This window comes from Brassica oleracea, chromosome C2, assembly GCF_000695525.1.
Source record: "Brassica oleracea var. oleracea cultivar TO1000 chromosome C2, BOL, whole genome shotgun sequence".
Lineage (NCBI taxonomy): Eukaryota > Viridiplantae > Streptophyta > Magnoliopsida > Brassicales > Brassicaceae > Brassica > Brassica oleracea.
The window spans coordinates 5,458,778-5,473,989 of NC_027749.1; the positions used below are offsets into that span (position 1 = coordinate 5,458,778).

The 15,212-nt window shown below is 38.3% G+C and overlaps 3 protein-coding genes and 1 long non-coding RNA gene across 5 annotated transcripts; 3 read left to right on the forward strand and 1 right to left on the reverse strand.

The window, feature by feature from the left end:
* Window positions 1-3,116: 3,116 nt before the first annotated feature.
* LOC106324850 (zinc finger CCCH domain-containing protein 25-like) lies at window positions 3,117-5,580 on the forward strand. Its single transcript, XM_013762838.1, has 9 exons — window positions 3,117-3,302; window positions 3,394-3,492; window positions 3,567-3,922; window positions 4,447-4,522; window positions 4,595-4,648; window positions 4,767-4,835; window positions 4,923-4,988; window positions 5,076-5,144; window positions 5,230-5,580. Exons 1-9 carry the CDS (start codon window positions 3,192-3,194, stop codon window positions 5,299-5,301), a joined length of 972 nt encoding a protein of 323 aa, XP_013618292.1. The 5' UTR covers window positions 3,117-3,191; the 3' UTR covers window positions 5,302-5,580.
* A 1,771-nt stretch (window positions 5,581-7,351) lies between these two features.
* On the forward strand, window positions 7,352-8,733 carry LOC106324801. 2 transcript variants are annotated; one of them, XM_013762786.1, is made up of 2 exons: window positions 7,352-7,849; window positions 7,946-8,733. In XM_013762786.1, exons 1-2 carry the CDS (start codon window positions 7,492-7,494, stop codon window positions 8,692-8,694), a joined length of 1,107 nt encoding a protein of 368 aa, XP_013618240.1. In that variant the 5' UTR covers window positions 7,352-7,491; the 3' UTR covers window positions 8,695-8,733. The 2 variants fall into 2 exon arrangements, with proteins under 2 accessions (XP_013618240.1, XP_013618239.1); XM_013762785.1 differs by having other exon boundaries at window positions 7,352-8,733.
* A 1,652-nt stretch (window positions 8,734-10,385) lies between these two features.
* LOC106324811 (GDP-mannose transporter GONST4-like) lies at window positions 10,386-11,677 on the reverse strand. The gene has a single exon (XM_013762796.1). The coding sequence runs from the start codon at window positions 11,530-11,532 to the stop codon at window positions 10,546-10,548; it is 987 nt and encodes a 328-aa protein (XP_013618250.1). The 5' UTR covers window positions 11,533-11,677; the 3' UTR covers window positions 10,386-10,545.
* Window positions 11,678-13,236: 1,559 nt separating this feature from the next.
* On the forward strand, window positions 13,237-13,956 carry LOC106326538. The gene is made up of 2 exons (XR_001267261.1): window positions 13,237-13,368; window positions 13,528-13,956. It is a non-coding gene; the product is annotated as an uncharacterized LOC106326538 (long non-coding RNA).
* Window positions 13,957-15,212: the final 1,256 nt, after the last annotated feature.

Below are 15,212 nucleotides of genomic sequence, written 5' to 3' on the forward strand. Positions count from 1 at the left end.
TCAGAAATGGACATTACAAATGGAACATCAACCAAGATCAATACTAAAGATATTTGTATACCAGATAGTGGAACAACGCACACTATTCTGAAACACAGAAAATATTTTTCTGAACTAAAACCGACAAATATCATTGAATGACAATCGGCAAATCGTGCCGTAAACACATCACCAGTTTGTGGTTCTAGGTATCTTATTATTGATGGAGAATCATAGCCAATATATATTCCCAACCGTCTTTGTGGTCCCATCTTTGTACGTTACGGTGGTGCTATTGGCTATGATTCTCCATCAATAATAAGATACCTAGAACCACAAACTGGTGATGTGTTTACGGCACGATTTGCCGATTGTCATTTCAATGAGAAAGAATTCCCAACTCTAGGGGGAGACAATAAACAAGTAGGAAAATATATCAAATGGAGTGTACCATCGTTATTACACCTTGATCCTCCTACGAAACAGTCAGAACTAGAAGTTCGACGTATCATGCATTTACAAAATATAGCAAATCAGCTACCAGATGCGTTTGCTGATACCAAAATGGTAACTAAATCACATATACCCGCTGTAAATACTCCTGCTCGTATTGAAATACCACAAAATGGTGGAACGGCAGTTGAGACACGTGAATCAGGAACACGTTTAAAGCGCGGTAGATCTATTGGTTCAAAGGATAAACTTCTTAGAAAACGTAAGGAATGTGAAAAGCATGATACTCCCAAAATAACAGAAAATATTTTGGACGAAGAAAATTGTGAATCTAACGACAATATAGAGCATCATGAATCTGATGGAAATCACGAGATTTCTATCAATTACATCCATAATGGAAAGATATGGAAACGAAATGAGATGGATGATATTGATGACGTTTTCTCATACCTTTTAGCAAAGGTAATAAATGAAGAAAACGAAGATCCAGAACCAAAGTCTGTATATGAATGTCAAAAGAGACATGACTGGATAAAATGGAAAGATACGATTCAAGTCGAACTAGATTCGTTTAACAAACGAAATGTATTCGGACCTATTGTGCTCACACCCAAAGATGTAAAACCTGTTGGGTACAAATGGGTGTTTGTCCGAAAAAGAAATGAGAAAAACGAGATTACAATATACAAATCTCGTCTCGTAGCCCAAGGTTTCTCTTAAAGGCCAGGAATTGATTATGAGGAAACTTATTCTCCTGTTATGGACGCAATCACATTTAGATTCCTGATGAGCCTAGCGGCTAATGAAAATTTAGAAATGCGTCTCATGAATGTCGTTACGGCATATTTATATGGATCATTAGATATTGATATCTAAATGAGAATCCCAGATGGATTTAAAATGCCAGAAACGTTAAATTCCAAACCTAAAGAGTTATGTGCAATAAAATTGCAAAGATCATTATATGGGTTAAAACAATCTGGACGAATGTGGTATAATCGTCTCAGCGAACACTTAACAAAAGAAGGATACACGAATGATCCTATATGCCCTTGTGTTTTCATAAAGAAAACAACATCCGGATTTGTGATAATCGCGGTGTACGTTGATGATCTTAATATTATTGGAACTCAAAACGAAATCCAAAAGGCATCAAACTATCTGAAAGGAGAATTTGAGATGAAAGATCTCGGGCAGACAAAATATTGTCTAGGATTACAAATTGAGCACTCTCAAAAGGGTATATTTGTACATCAGTCTACATATACCAAACGAGTATTGAAATGCTTTAACATGGATAAAGCAACTCCTCTTAGCACCCCAATGGTCGTTAGGTCACTTAATATTGAAAGTGATCCATTTCAACCACCTGAAGAGAAAGAAGAGATACTTGGTCCGGAAGTACCATATCTAAGTGCAATTGGAGCAATGATGTACCTTGCAAATTGTACACGGCCTGATATATCATTTACTGTGAATCTTTTGGCAAGATTTAGCTCATCTCCAACTCGAAGACATTGTAATGGGATTAAACATGTTTTTCGTTACCTCCAAGGGACCATTGATTTAGGCTTGTTTTATCCTAAAAGTTCAAAAGGTCAAATGGTTGGTTTTGCAGATGCAGGATATCTTCCAGTCAACACAAAGCCCGATCACAAACAGGATACGTTTTCACGATCGGAGGCACTGCTATATCTTGGCGTTCTCAGAAACAAACGCTCGTCGCTACTTCTTCAAATCATGCTGAGATGATCGTACTCCATGAAGCAAGTAGAGAATGTGTATGGCTAAGATCAATAAGTCGACACATCTGTTCAAGCTGTGGGATTTACAAAAATATGGAGCCAACCATTCTATATGAAGATAACGCGGCATGTGTTACTCAAACGAAGGAAGGATATATCAAAAGTGATAGAACAAAACATATACATCCGAAGTTCTTCTCATATACTCAAGAGCTCGAGAAGAAGAAAGAGATTGAAGTAAGATATGTTCGATCATGCGACAACGCAGCCGATCTCTTCACAAAATCCCTTCCTGCCTCAGTATTCAAGAAACATGTCCATAACATTGGAATGCGTCATCAGAAGAATCTATGATTGTTCATTCGAGGGGGAGCTTACGTAGTTGTACTTTTTTTGCCTTACTATGGTTTTTCCCATTTGGTTTTCCATGACTAGGTTTTTAACGAGGCACTACGTAATACAAGATTGATGATCAAGGGGGAGTGTTATAAGATAAACTTTGAAATGATCCTCCACTCCTTTACCAACTTAAGCACTATGATCATTTACTCATCAAGCACTATGATCACCCACTCATTTACCAAATCAAGCACCATCTTTGTTATTTTATGTATTGTTGCTCACTATAAATACCATCATTCATCTCACTCTTTTGTACACCATAAACAAGAACAAGAGTTTATAATAAAAGAATCATTACATCTCATCTCTCTTCTCCCTCTTCATAGTAAATATTATCTCTTGCATATTTATCGTATATCTTCTTTCTGCGGGGAAAATTAATCGCCCTTATTTAAATTTCTAGACACTATAGAATCATAAGTTATTTTATAACGACAAGCGATTTGTGTTTTTTAGCTGTGATTGTGTTAAAGCCCAATAATATTAAAAGCCCATTTAAAATTCGAATTAATTCAAAATTCACCCCACAAAGCTCTCTCTCTCTCTCTCTCTCTCTTGCCATGTTTGTGGAATCTCCAAAGTCAAGTCGTTAGAGCGAGTAAACTAATAATGACGATGGACGATAATAACTCCGTCTACGTCGGCGGCCTCCCTTACGACGTCACCGAGGAATCTCTCCGCTGCGTTTTCTCCCCTTACGGCACCGTTCTCGAAATCAAGGTCAATTTCAACTCTTCCCCCCTCTCCCCTCTTGTTGCTGCTACAAGTTCCTAAATTTAGGGTTTTGATCTGTTTGGACGAGTATGTACAGATTGTGAATGATCAGAGTGTGAGAGGGAAATGCTATGGCTTTGTCACATTCTCGAATCGTAGATCGGCTGATGATGCGATTCAAGACATGGATGGGAAAGTATGTTTTTTTTTTAATCTTTATTGTTGTCCAAAACAAGAACAAAGTTTGAGCCTTTCGTTCATTGTAATCAGAGGATTGGTGGGCGTGTAGTGCGTGTGAATGAGGTGACGACAAGGTTTGGTGGAAGGTTGAGTTCAGGTGCTCAGGGGAGGTTTCAACCACAGAGCCCTGATAGGAGAAGTGATTTTAGTTGTGAGAGGGATCGGTACAGAGAAAGGGATAGGTCTCAGGAGAGGAGAAGAGATCATTATGAGCATTCACATGGTTTTGAGAGGAGAAGTGATCATGGTATGGTGGATAGGAATGGTTATAAGGAGAGAGTTTTCGAAGGTGAAGAAGGAGGAGATTGGCGTGGGGATAGTGGTAGGGGAGTCAATGGGAATAGTGATCACGAAGGAAGGAGCCAAGACACAAAGAGAGAAGATAGGTAAGCCTTCTTAACGGGATGCTTAGGTAGAGTTTCGTCACTCTGTAAAACAAAATCATCCATACATGTCGTGGTTAAGTCTGATTAGTTGTTTCCTTATAAACAATCTGCAGAAGGTTTAGTTTAATGGATTTAATTAGAAGTTTTACTATTGTTGGCTTTTGTGCATTTTGCTGTTTGAGGAATGGTTTGGCTTGCTTGCCCTGTAGCCTATGTGACAAATCTTTCCATGAAACACCATTCTTGGAGGCAAGCACTTTAGGAATTCCAGTTGTAGTGGTGATGATCCAATATAGAGTAACCAGGTTATGCCGGCAGGTAGATTGTAGTTGATGTAACAGTAATTTATCAAACTAAGTCATTGTAGGTGATAATTGCACTATGTCATTTAGATTACTTTATTTCAGATTATTTTATGCACTGCTTGGACTTTGACTTGCACCAATTGTTTTGGTAAGAACTCTTTGATTGCTATGTTTTAGTTGAGATGTCTGAATCCTTGTGTGATTTTGCTGAATTAACAGTTCTATGGTTGATGGTGGGCGTGGCAGAGATGGCAAAGATCACATCTCTAACTCAAGTGGAGATCACAGTTTTCAGGTAAAGATGATGTTTGTTAGACGTGTATTGATGCATAGTATAGTTCAGGTGAAAACTGCGTCTTGTATACAGGTTAAAGGAGATATTGAAGCGCTGATTAAGACTCGTGACCTGCTTCATGATGAGGTATGAGGTCGCTTATCATGAATCGTTTTCACAATTTAGTATAAGCCAATGGAGCAAACAGTTTCATTACATTAATCATGTGAGATGGAATAAATGATTGTCTAGTTTCGCTCTTAAGGTACTGGTGATGGAAGGCAGATTGAGAGCAAAAGAAGATCTGTTCACAGAGCTACAGGAGAAGTTTGAGGTATGTGTCTACTATGTCTTACGAAACCAATATGTTTTATTTTAGTTTTACCATTGCTTTGTTCTCATTTGAAATGGTTTAACATAGATATTAGAAGATTTATTGAACGATGAAAAGAACCTGACTTCACAACGCCGAAAAGAATTGGCAAAGGTAAACAAACATAGGTTCGGGTTTCGTTTACAATGCTAGTTTTGTCTTTGTCGAGTAAGTTCGATGTTTGGTTTATGTTTTTGGTAGCTACATAAATCATTTTCAAGGGTCAGAGAGTGCACAGACAACTTGAAAGACTGCGAACAGGAACTTCAGGTTAGACTCTAAAATTTGTGCATTCTAGTGATTGTCATTACACAAGGGTTAGGTCTCATCGAGACAAGTTTTTTTTTTTATGCAGTCGCTTGTTAATTCAGTAGCTAGAGAAGGCGTGGCTGGTGCTGACGAAGGACTAGAAAACGGGTACGTGTAGGGCAAGGTGTAGCGTAATGACTGCAGTTATTCGCATGTATGATTTGTCACGCCTTAAGTGTAGCTTTGGTGTCTTTCAAACCAAGCTAGGTTGATTTGGTACTGGTTGGCTCAGATGAACTGGTCTTTTAGCTTGCAAATGATTAAAGAGAATCACTATTAACTACGTAAGAGTCTTACTCTTTGTAAAAATCTTACTCTTACATTTGCTCATCAATTAACAATAGTGTGCAAAGCTTCAAAGCAAATAAAATGTTGAATTAGTCTCAAGAGTTAAAGATTCTTAAGCGTCAGGAATTAGTCTAATGTTTAATTGGATTATTACTTTTTTGTGATACATACCGAGCATACACTTGTGATTCAAGCCAAGCTAGGTTCATTTGGTACTGGTTGGCTCAGGTCAACTGGTTTTGGCTTGGAAATGATTAAAGGAATAACTGTTAACTAAGTGAAACGCTATTTGTAAGAGTCACTCACCAAATTACAATAATGTCCAAAACTACATGTTTATTATCAAATAAACTTCAAGCAAATAAAATGTTTAGTTAGTCTAAGAGTCAAGATTCTTGAGCATCAAGAACTAGTGTAATGTTTAATTGGATTCTTATCTTCTGTGATTCATACCGAACAAAAATAATCAATCATTTAGAAATGGATTATATGCTAAATTACAAAAACATTAAAAACTTTCTCTGAAAAGTGACATCACTGAGAGTGAAGTGTCATTTATTTATTGGATGAATTTTTGACAAATTTTATTTTTTATTGTTTGCCTAGTTCTTTACTACTCCCTCTGTTTCATTATAAGTGTCGTTTTAGGTTTCGGCACACGGGTTAAGAAAACAATTAATTTTGTACATTTCCTATAAAAAAAACACTATTACCTATTCATCTAACTATATTTCAACCAATAAAAAAATAAATTTTGCAATAAATTTTGCATTGAAAATAGAAAACGACACTTATTTTGTGACGAAATTTTTTTTCTAAAACGACACTTAATATGAAAAGGAGGGAATACTAATAAAATACTTGGTAATAGCTAAACTGTTACAAATAAGAAAACAAGAAGAATGGTCGACAAGAAAAAAAGAAAAGGATGATAAACAAGTTAAAACAAGATTGACCCCGGCCATCATATCCACCGTCCATTCACTCGTAATCACAAACTTTTTTAAAGTTGGATTAAGATGTGGCCACCCTTTGACCTATCGTTGCTTGTAAAGCCAACCAACACTCAAATCATTATAGACGACGATCTTAATCCAACCCCATTTAAGATATTCTATGCTTTTCTTCTCATATAGTAATGTACAATATTCATAATATATATCCTCAATCGCTACTTAGACGTCTGAGATACATGTGACTAATGCCCCCAAGAATCATCGATTTTTGTTTTGTATCTTGGATTATAACAAAACATGATGGTTCCATGTTAAATGTGATTGCCATCCGGAAATAAAACTAGCCACGAGCTTTTCCATGGAAAATATAAGACTGAATGACTGATCTTGTGTCTAATATGTAGTCATGTTGCCAAAAAAATGATCACAATTCGTTTAGTCTCAGTCCATTAGCCAATTTATGTGACTATCAGTCAATGTATTCTTTGATATGTACGTTTAGTCGCACATTCCTTGGTAGATATTATTCTTGGCGACCAACGTATATTGTTAAATCGATGTAATTATGAATATTTTTAGTGGTTTGACAATTATGATTACTGGAAGAGTAATAATGTACCTTTGTTAAGCAAAAGTTTTAGAAGTAGTCCTGTAGATAGCACTCTCGAAAAGGTGTTACTGGAAGAAATTATAAAGTTAAAATGTGCTCCAATACGTAATTATGATCGTATAACACTTGTACTGGGTCGCGGCATGAGTCATGCTCATATCAGCATGTGGTTTCGATGTTTCATTAAACTCAAGAGTTAAAAAAAAATGGTATTTCAAAACTTCATTCCATCATCCAATTATCTCTAGTTTGACCTAATAAGTGAACTTTAACCTATTTTATATTTCCACCACAAAATATAAAAATATTATACAATAACCTAGATTTTATATTTGCAATGATCAAATATAATATAGAAACTATATCTTTTTACCAAAAAAAACTATACTCTATCTACTATATATAACCAACAACATTGAAGCTGATCCTTTCAGATCAAAAACTCCCCAAAAATATGGAGAAAAGCCAAAGATGTAACAAAGACACAAACACCAACATAGGCTTCTGCCTTCTTCCCTCTGAGCTCATACAGAACATTTTATTCCACCTCTGCATACCTGAGATCATCCGAATGAAACTACTCAACAAGTTTGTCTTAAACACAATCTCTGACCAAAGCTTCATCAGACAACTCAACCATGGATCACAAAGAGACACATGGATCTTTGTCTATACAAGGCGTTGGCGTCGCGACAACGGTGTGCTTCACGGCTTTTCCAACCGTTCTGTACGGTGGTTCAAGATTCCGGTGGCTGAAATTTTGACCGGTGAGGTTTTTCCCGGTGAAGATTTATATTTACTAACGGCTAGCGGTAACTTTCTTCTCTTTGCTTCTAATACTCATAGTGGAATCTTAGCCGTTGATTTGGTGGACAAGAGTGTTAGAAGAATCAACTCATGTCCTTTAGGTCCACGTGGCACGTCCTCGTGGAGACGGTCCGGAATGAAGCTTGTACCCGATCCATCAAATCCAAGTCATTTCCGGTTTATGTTTGCTGAGATGGTAAATAACCGACCGGTTTTGTTTACTTATCATTCTAATACAACCACGTGGACTACTAAAGAAGCAGAGGAAGTAAATAATTGGGGATTTAAGAAAAACAATAACGTTTTCTTAAGCTTATCAAACCGACCTCACGAGAGTATTGTGATGAGCGTGGACGATGGTTCGATGATGAATCGTGTTCCATCGATTTTGAGGCCAAGGATGAACCAGGACGCGATCAGAGGATGCCCTTCAAGTGTTGGATTCAGCAGGAACGATCTAGAGAGTCAGTTGTTACATATACATGGAGATGATTACAAAGTTGTTATTGGGTTAGACACGATAGAGTTATCAAAGATGAAGAGAATGAAAAGTCTAGAGGTTTGGAAAATAAGCTCAAACGGTGAGAAGTGGGAGCTAGTGTCAAGAGCTCCAAGTGAAGTGATCAGCAACAAGCTTTGTGGTGTGATGATGGGGTGCTTAGAGAGGAGACTAGGGGTGATTAGAGTGGCTTTGATGACGAACCGTGAGGGTTTATGGAATATTATATGGTTGGATTATGATAAGGAGAAGGATAAGTGGGAATGGGTCCCTTTACCACATTGTAGATTCTTGCAAGGCTCAAATATGGCCGGTATTAGCTTTTCTTCTGGTCTCACTTTTTCATTGTAACACACTTCAAAAGTTTAATATAAATGTCGATATCAACCACCCGGCCATACGCTTTTTTAATATATGATTGATGAATATAATAAATGAATTTCACGAGCTGGGGCAGTGTCAATCTGTCATGCTTCTTGAGGTTTCAAGTCAACCACGGATGCAAACTCTATGAAATAATTGAATCACGGGCTTTGAAAGAAAGATACAAACCAAAGTTGCTTTGGTCTAGTGGTATAGGAGCTCCAGCTGGAGTGTCCGCCTCTGGGTTCGAGCTTTGGCCACTGCGGAATTTACATGTGGGCTGCAGCACCCGAAACCGAAGACCGTTACACGGTGAGCCACATGGTGATGCCCTGACAGCGTCCATGCTCACTTCGGTCTCTAGTCAGGACCAATTCGGTGGGACCAGGATATTCGGGTTATCAAAAAAAAAAAAAAAGAAGAAAGATAAAAGTCGAAAATAATTGAAAAGATACAACCGTGACGCCATAAACAAAGGTTCATTTGAATCTTTACAAAAGAAAATTATATTTTCAAAAACTAGTAAAAACATATAAAACCCACGTATAAGCAACCATATAGATATAACACTTTTCTTTTTGTTTTAACATGTGAAAAGATTAGATCATGAATCGATAAGCGCAGAATGTGAATGCCCTAATGGTTGAGCAAATGTGATTCTATAAATGTAATATATTGTAGATGCTACAAAAGCAGAAACGAACAAAAATATGTAAAGCCGGCGTTGTTATGCAACATTCATCATCCACAATCGACGATGGAGATCCAGTCAGATTCCATCCAACCCACGACCTCAACTTTTCTTTATCCAAAGAGTCTTTATAAGCTGGCTACGTGGATCTGAACTCTGAAGCACATTTCTCTCGCGTAAAAAGATAATTTAATAGTATAAGTTTGCACTAAACAAATGTATCAACGTATGCAAAGTGCACGTGGAGTACTGTCAATATAATAAGAACCATAATATTATACACAGTCTTGTTCAACACCTAAACGAGTTCTCTTCCACTACGAACTAAACAATCGATTTTAGTCTTTAAATGGCGAGGAATATAAGACAAAGAAAGATCAACGAAACACACTTTGAGACGCAAACTCGATCAATCTAAAGGAGCGAACATCATCGTCTCTCCATATTCGAAAGTGGACATTTGCGAGTACACTCGTATGGGGTTATTAAACATAATTCTAGATAAGCTATCATTAGTTGTGTTAGTCGTGTGATATATAAATAACAAAATTTAATGTATACATATCAAGCTTTTATGAAGGATTTATAACTAAGTTGGTGTAATATTATATTGATTTTTTTCGAATAATAACAAAAGAACCCAAGAAAACAGACTCTACACAAGAGATCAATGTGAACATGTGTAGTCCTGAGTCATTCAGATCACTGAGTATTTCAGGCTCTGTGTGCTTCCAGAGCTTAAAAATCGATTTCAGGGCTACAATTATAGAAAGCTGCGACACATTCAATGTTCTGAATCGAATATATATCAATACTAAGACCTGGTTCGCCTATTATGTTTCAACTGATTGAATTTACAGATTCTAGTAACTGACAAAAACTTGAAACATTTCAAAAAAATGAAACTCCAGAACTTGAATTTACATCAGAACAAAACAGAGCATCAAAAAACCCTTGTCTGTAATAATCTTTACAAAACACAGAGAAGAAGATAAAAAGCTGCTTTTCTTGTATTAACCGGTAGACAAGGATGCTGTTTACAAAATTGATACTGTAGAGGCCATAAACATTACAAGAAAAAACTCTTTGAAAGCCAAAAAAAAAAAGTTGAGATATGCAAATTGAAAATCAAATGCTAAATAAACAACTCATGCATCAGTATCTCCTTTACTCAACTCCCTCAACTCATCATCAACCTTGCCGGTATGCGGTTTCTTAACCACGGTTACAGACTGCTGATAACCAACACCACCACAGATAGTAACAAGCAAACAAACCAAACCAACAGGAGTCGCATGCTTATCCCAAATCACAACATTAATCACAACGGTCAAAAACTTATTCACCACACCAGTCACGGTAAAAGCAGTGGCCGAGATAGCTTGCCTAGCAGCGAACCCAAAGACGCTGATGAGAAAACCAAACACACACGACAACGCCACGGCGAAAAACGCAACGGGGTCGAACACGTTCCCTCCGTTAGAATTAACGGCCGTTAAAACGTCCGTGTGCTCTCCCGTGAGAAACCAGAAGACAGGCGCGATCATGAGAGACAATAGATTATTGTAGAGAACGAAGCCCCACGTGTTGAGGTCGAGGCTCGAGACCATGTGTTTGATGTAAACCATCTCGGTGGTGATGGTCACGAGGTAGCCCACGGCCCACGAGTAGGCCGTCAGGGTGAAGGCGGAGTCGTTCGCGACGTATCCGACGGCGCCGGCTAGGATGACGAGGAGGGAGAGGAAGGTGAGGCCGGAGGGGGGAGGCTGGGAGCGGAGGAGAGTGTCGGCGGCGGCGACGAGGAGAGGGGTGAGGGAGCGGAAGACGATGAAGGTGTCGACGTTGGCGTGGCGGAGGAGGTTGGTGTTGGTGAAGATGGCGAGGTAGAAGACGGCGGCGGCGGGGAGGAAACGCTTGGCGGTGGGGAGGGAGAAGGGGTCGTGGCGGAGGAGGCGGAGTTTGCCGAGGAGGTAGACGGAGAGGGAGGAGGTTAGGTACTGGAGGGCGGTGAGGAGGGCGGGGTAGTTGAAGTGGGTGATTGCGAGTTTGTTGATGACGGAGAGGAGGCTGGAGCAGAGGGCGTAGCCGATCACGAGGCTGCTTGTCGCGTAGTTTTGTTTGCGGGAGGGTGGCATTGTTGATCGGAGGAGAGAGAATGGATCTGGATCGAGAGACGGAGAGTTTAACTGTTAGAGGAGGAAGGAGATGACTTCATCAGTGTTGTGCGAGATGGGCCCCTACGAGATTGGCATTTGCCTGTAAGACCACCTCGACAGGTGGTCCAAATATCAGATGCCTAAAAAAAAAAAAAAAAAAAAAAAAAAAAAGCTAAATACAAGAGAACCGGTGTAAAAAATGGAGCTTAAGAAATGCTAAAAACTCAAGAAGCCTTAGAGAGAGGAGAGAGAGGAGAGAGAGAAACTAGATCTACTTTGGGATCGACGTACGGCCGGCGCGTGAGCGCCTTTGCCGTCGCCGAAACCCTTTTTCTTTCGCCGAAGTTGTTCCTCTTAGCCCCTTTTCCGCCGTCCTGTCAATGACCGCCTTGTCCGAGCTCTGGTACCGCAACCATCCCTAATGGTGGCTCGGCTCTTGGAGTAATGACGCGCTCGAGAGAGTTCACCAAGAGACCGAGGGCTAAGTAATTCGACTCATTCACATCAAGATCATGAATGTTTGGAATCCAAATGCCCCCGTAACCCAGCAGATAAAGTACATAGTCCGTTTTAGGGATTGGTGACTTACCTTCCCTATGAGTTCTAGTCTCAATAAGAATGCTAATTCTTACTGTTCATATGTTTCGATTCCATTAGTAATGAGGATTCAGAATATCAACTTTCTATTCACTCGTGGGATCCGGACGGTCCGGAGGGGACCACCACGGCTCCTCTCTTCTCGAGAATCCATACATCCCTTATCAGTGTATGGACAGGGCCAATCTTCGTCCGGCCCGAGGAAATCTTTGCACGCCTCCGTTACCTTTTGGGAGGGTTGGAGGGCCACGGTGGAGAGGGAGCGCCTTGCATGCTCAGTTGTGTTGTTTTTCCGTGAGATGGAAGCTAATCTAGATCCGTCTTCGTCGGTTTTATGCGGGAGGTGGAGGCTTGCTCAGATCCACCGTCGCCGACTTTAGCTTCTGGGAAGGGGAGTCTCCTTCAGCTCCGCCTTCGCCGGCTTTTAGTTACGGAGAGTGGAGGCTTGCAAAGCTCCGCGATGCCGCTTAGAAACCCAGTGTCCTTTGGGTTAAGGTTACTAGTTCGATTTGTGTCAAGTTCGGTGAGGTTGCCGTTAAAGTGGGTGTTTGGGTCACTGCGGATGAGATATCGTTAGACGATGAAGCTCTCCGGTGATGGTGACGACTTTCAAGGGAAGAAAGCAGTGGTTCTCGGTTCGCTTGTCTAGGGTTTGAAGTGATTCAAAGTCGGTGGAGATCTCGGTGATCGATGGAACTCGCCGGCGTGAAGACAGTGCGGTGAAGAACGTTTATGGGTTCGTTGGAGGCTTGTCTGTTTCCAAGCTCCGACGAACGCAAGTTTAGATAGTGATGCTCCGGCGGCGTAGAGGCGGAGGCGGTTAAGTTGAGACGGTTGCGACGTGTGTCGCGTGAACGGAGCAGATTTCTCCACGTGTCTAGCCTCCTTGACTTGCTATCCGACCAGGTCGTCCGATTTCTGGGTCTGGGCCGAGGGCCCATTTAATCTTTTGTTTAGCCTGTAGTCTCTTGAGCTTTAAGCCATCTTTTGTTGTATTCGGGCTTCAGCCGATTACTGGGCTTTGACGGAAAAAAAAATGCTAAAAACTCCTAACGTGTCCCTTTTGTATTGGATATGCGTTAAAAACAAAAGGGAAAAAAAATCCCATCTATTTTTCATCGGTTTCTTTCATCTTCTTCCTTCTTCTCTGTGCATGTTACGAAATCGATTGATCACTCCAGCATCTCCTCCAAATCCGTCAATGAAATCACGATGAAGGTTTGAATTTTTTGATTTTTTAAGATTGATTTGAAGCTGAAATAGAAGTGGGTTGATACAAATGGGTCTGAGAATCTATTCAACCACTCTGTACATCTGCTCTTTTTATCTATCTTACATCGATTTTGTATATGTTAATATTCATATGTGTTTGTCCAGATTTGGTGCCATCAAGACTTTGTGCCATCGGCTTGGTTCCATCGATTTGGATCCAAAACTCGTTGTATTCGAAAGACTCGGGAGAGAGGAAGAACATGGACGTTGTTACTTATGAGTTAAAAAAAATTACTGTTAATTCGGTCAAGTGGCCAGGAATGAAAATATGAACACGTCAAGGTAGAACGGTAGAACCTATGAATAGTTGATTATAGATCGCATACAATGTGTCTTATCTCATCACCTTACCAACCAAGGCTAAGTACTTGAAGATCAATTTAGTCAGTTCGGAACGGGAAATTGAACTCTTCCAACTTTAAGTTGGACCACCCAAATCTGAATCGATAAATGGATTGTTTATTGCTTGTAATCTTTTTGTTTTGACTTGTTACTTTCAAGTTTAAGAAATAAGATTACTGTCGATTTGTCAAACGTAGGGAGTTGTCAAAAATGAGCTATATAGCTCATGAGCTAACTGAGCTCGGCTCATTTTTTCATGAGCATGATCTCTATATTTTAAGTTCGTTTAATAAATGAGTTTAATGATCGAGCTTAAATTAGATCAAGAGTTATATGATTGATCTTTAATGAATATGAGCTGATTCATGAGCTTGTTCATTTTTATACTTACAATTATAATATATATATATATATATATATATATATATATTATATTTGAATAACTTCTATTTTTATGTAAAAAATATAATTTCTATATTTATATTCTAAAATTAAAATGTTAAACCAAATCTTCTTAAGAGATAATTTCTATATTAATCATATTTATCTTATAAAATTAAAACGTAAAATATAAATATAAATAATATTTTTACCAATTTGGTATTTATCAGATTTCCAAATTGTTTGTATATTTTTACCAAATTTTTTTTCTTTGAAATTTATTAACATAATAACCTTAAAAGTCTAATTTCTAATATTAATATTTCAAATATTAGAGTTTTTAACGACAAAACTACAATTTCTAAAATTGTGAATCTTGTTTCGTAATTTTACTAATGAATACAGTCCAAATACTTTTTAGTTTTATGTATTAAAACCATTCTAAATAATGTTTAACAAACGATCCACCAAAAAAAGTTATTTAAGAAAACAATAAATAGTGTTATTTTTTTTATATAACTTTGGATGTATTTCAAAAATCAGTTATTTTTTCAATTAGATTTGGATATTCAATTTCCTCTAAATTTAGATCCATTAGGATAATTTGATAGATTAAAGTGCTATGGGTTGGTTGGTTACCCATCGTGGCTTAGTCATCTTTTCAGCTAGGCCCCTGCTCATGATCTTCTATTATCTTTTTGATTAAAGTTGAACCTTGTAAAAACTCTGATATCTTTATCTTCTCATCAATGAAATTAGGGTTTTTAGTAATTAAACTCTTCAGCCAAAAGATGAATCGTAAAAAAAACTCTCAACTAAAAATCCTGTGAAATAAACCTTCAACTTTAATTCCGTTAACATATGTTATCATCCGTCTAAAAAACCGTGACGGAGGATGACATATGTTAACGGTTTATAAGTTGAGGGTTTATAATGTTGAAAAATTTGTTGAGGTTTTTTTTTTACGATTCAAAAATAGTTGAGGGGTTTTATCACTAAAAGTAATTAAATGTTATTAAATTATTTATTATCATTTATACATTGTTTTAGATTGATTTATAAGCCTT

Excerpts from the sequence above, each read along its gene's own strand:
- LOC106324850 (XM_013762838.1), top strand. The coding sequence starts at position 3,192 with ATGACGATGGACGATAATAACTCCGTCTACGTCGGCGGCCTCCCTTAC. Across the intron at positions 4,836-4,922 it reads AGCTACAGGAGAAGTTTGAG|ATATTAGAAGATTTATTGAA; the intron begins GTATGTGTCTAC and ends GGTTTAACATAG. Across the intron at positions 4,989-5,075 it reads GCCGAAAAGAATTGGCAAAG|CTACATAAATCATTTTCAAG; the intron begins GTAAACAAACAT and ends TGTTTTTGGTAG.
- LOC106324811 (XM_013762796.1), bottom strand. The coding sequence starts at position 11,532 with ATGCCACCCTCCCGCAAACAAAACTACGCGACAAGCAGCCTCGTGATC.
- LOC106324801 (XM_013762785.1), top strand. The coding sequence starts at position 7,492 with ATGGAGAAAAGCCAAAGATGTAACAAAGACACAAACACCAACATAGGC.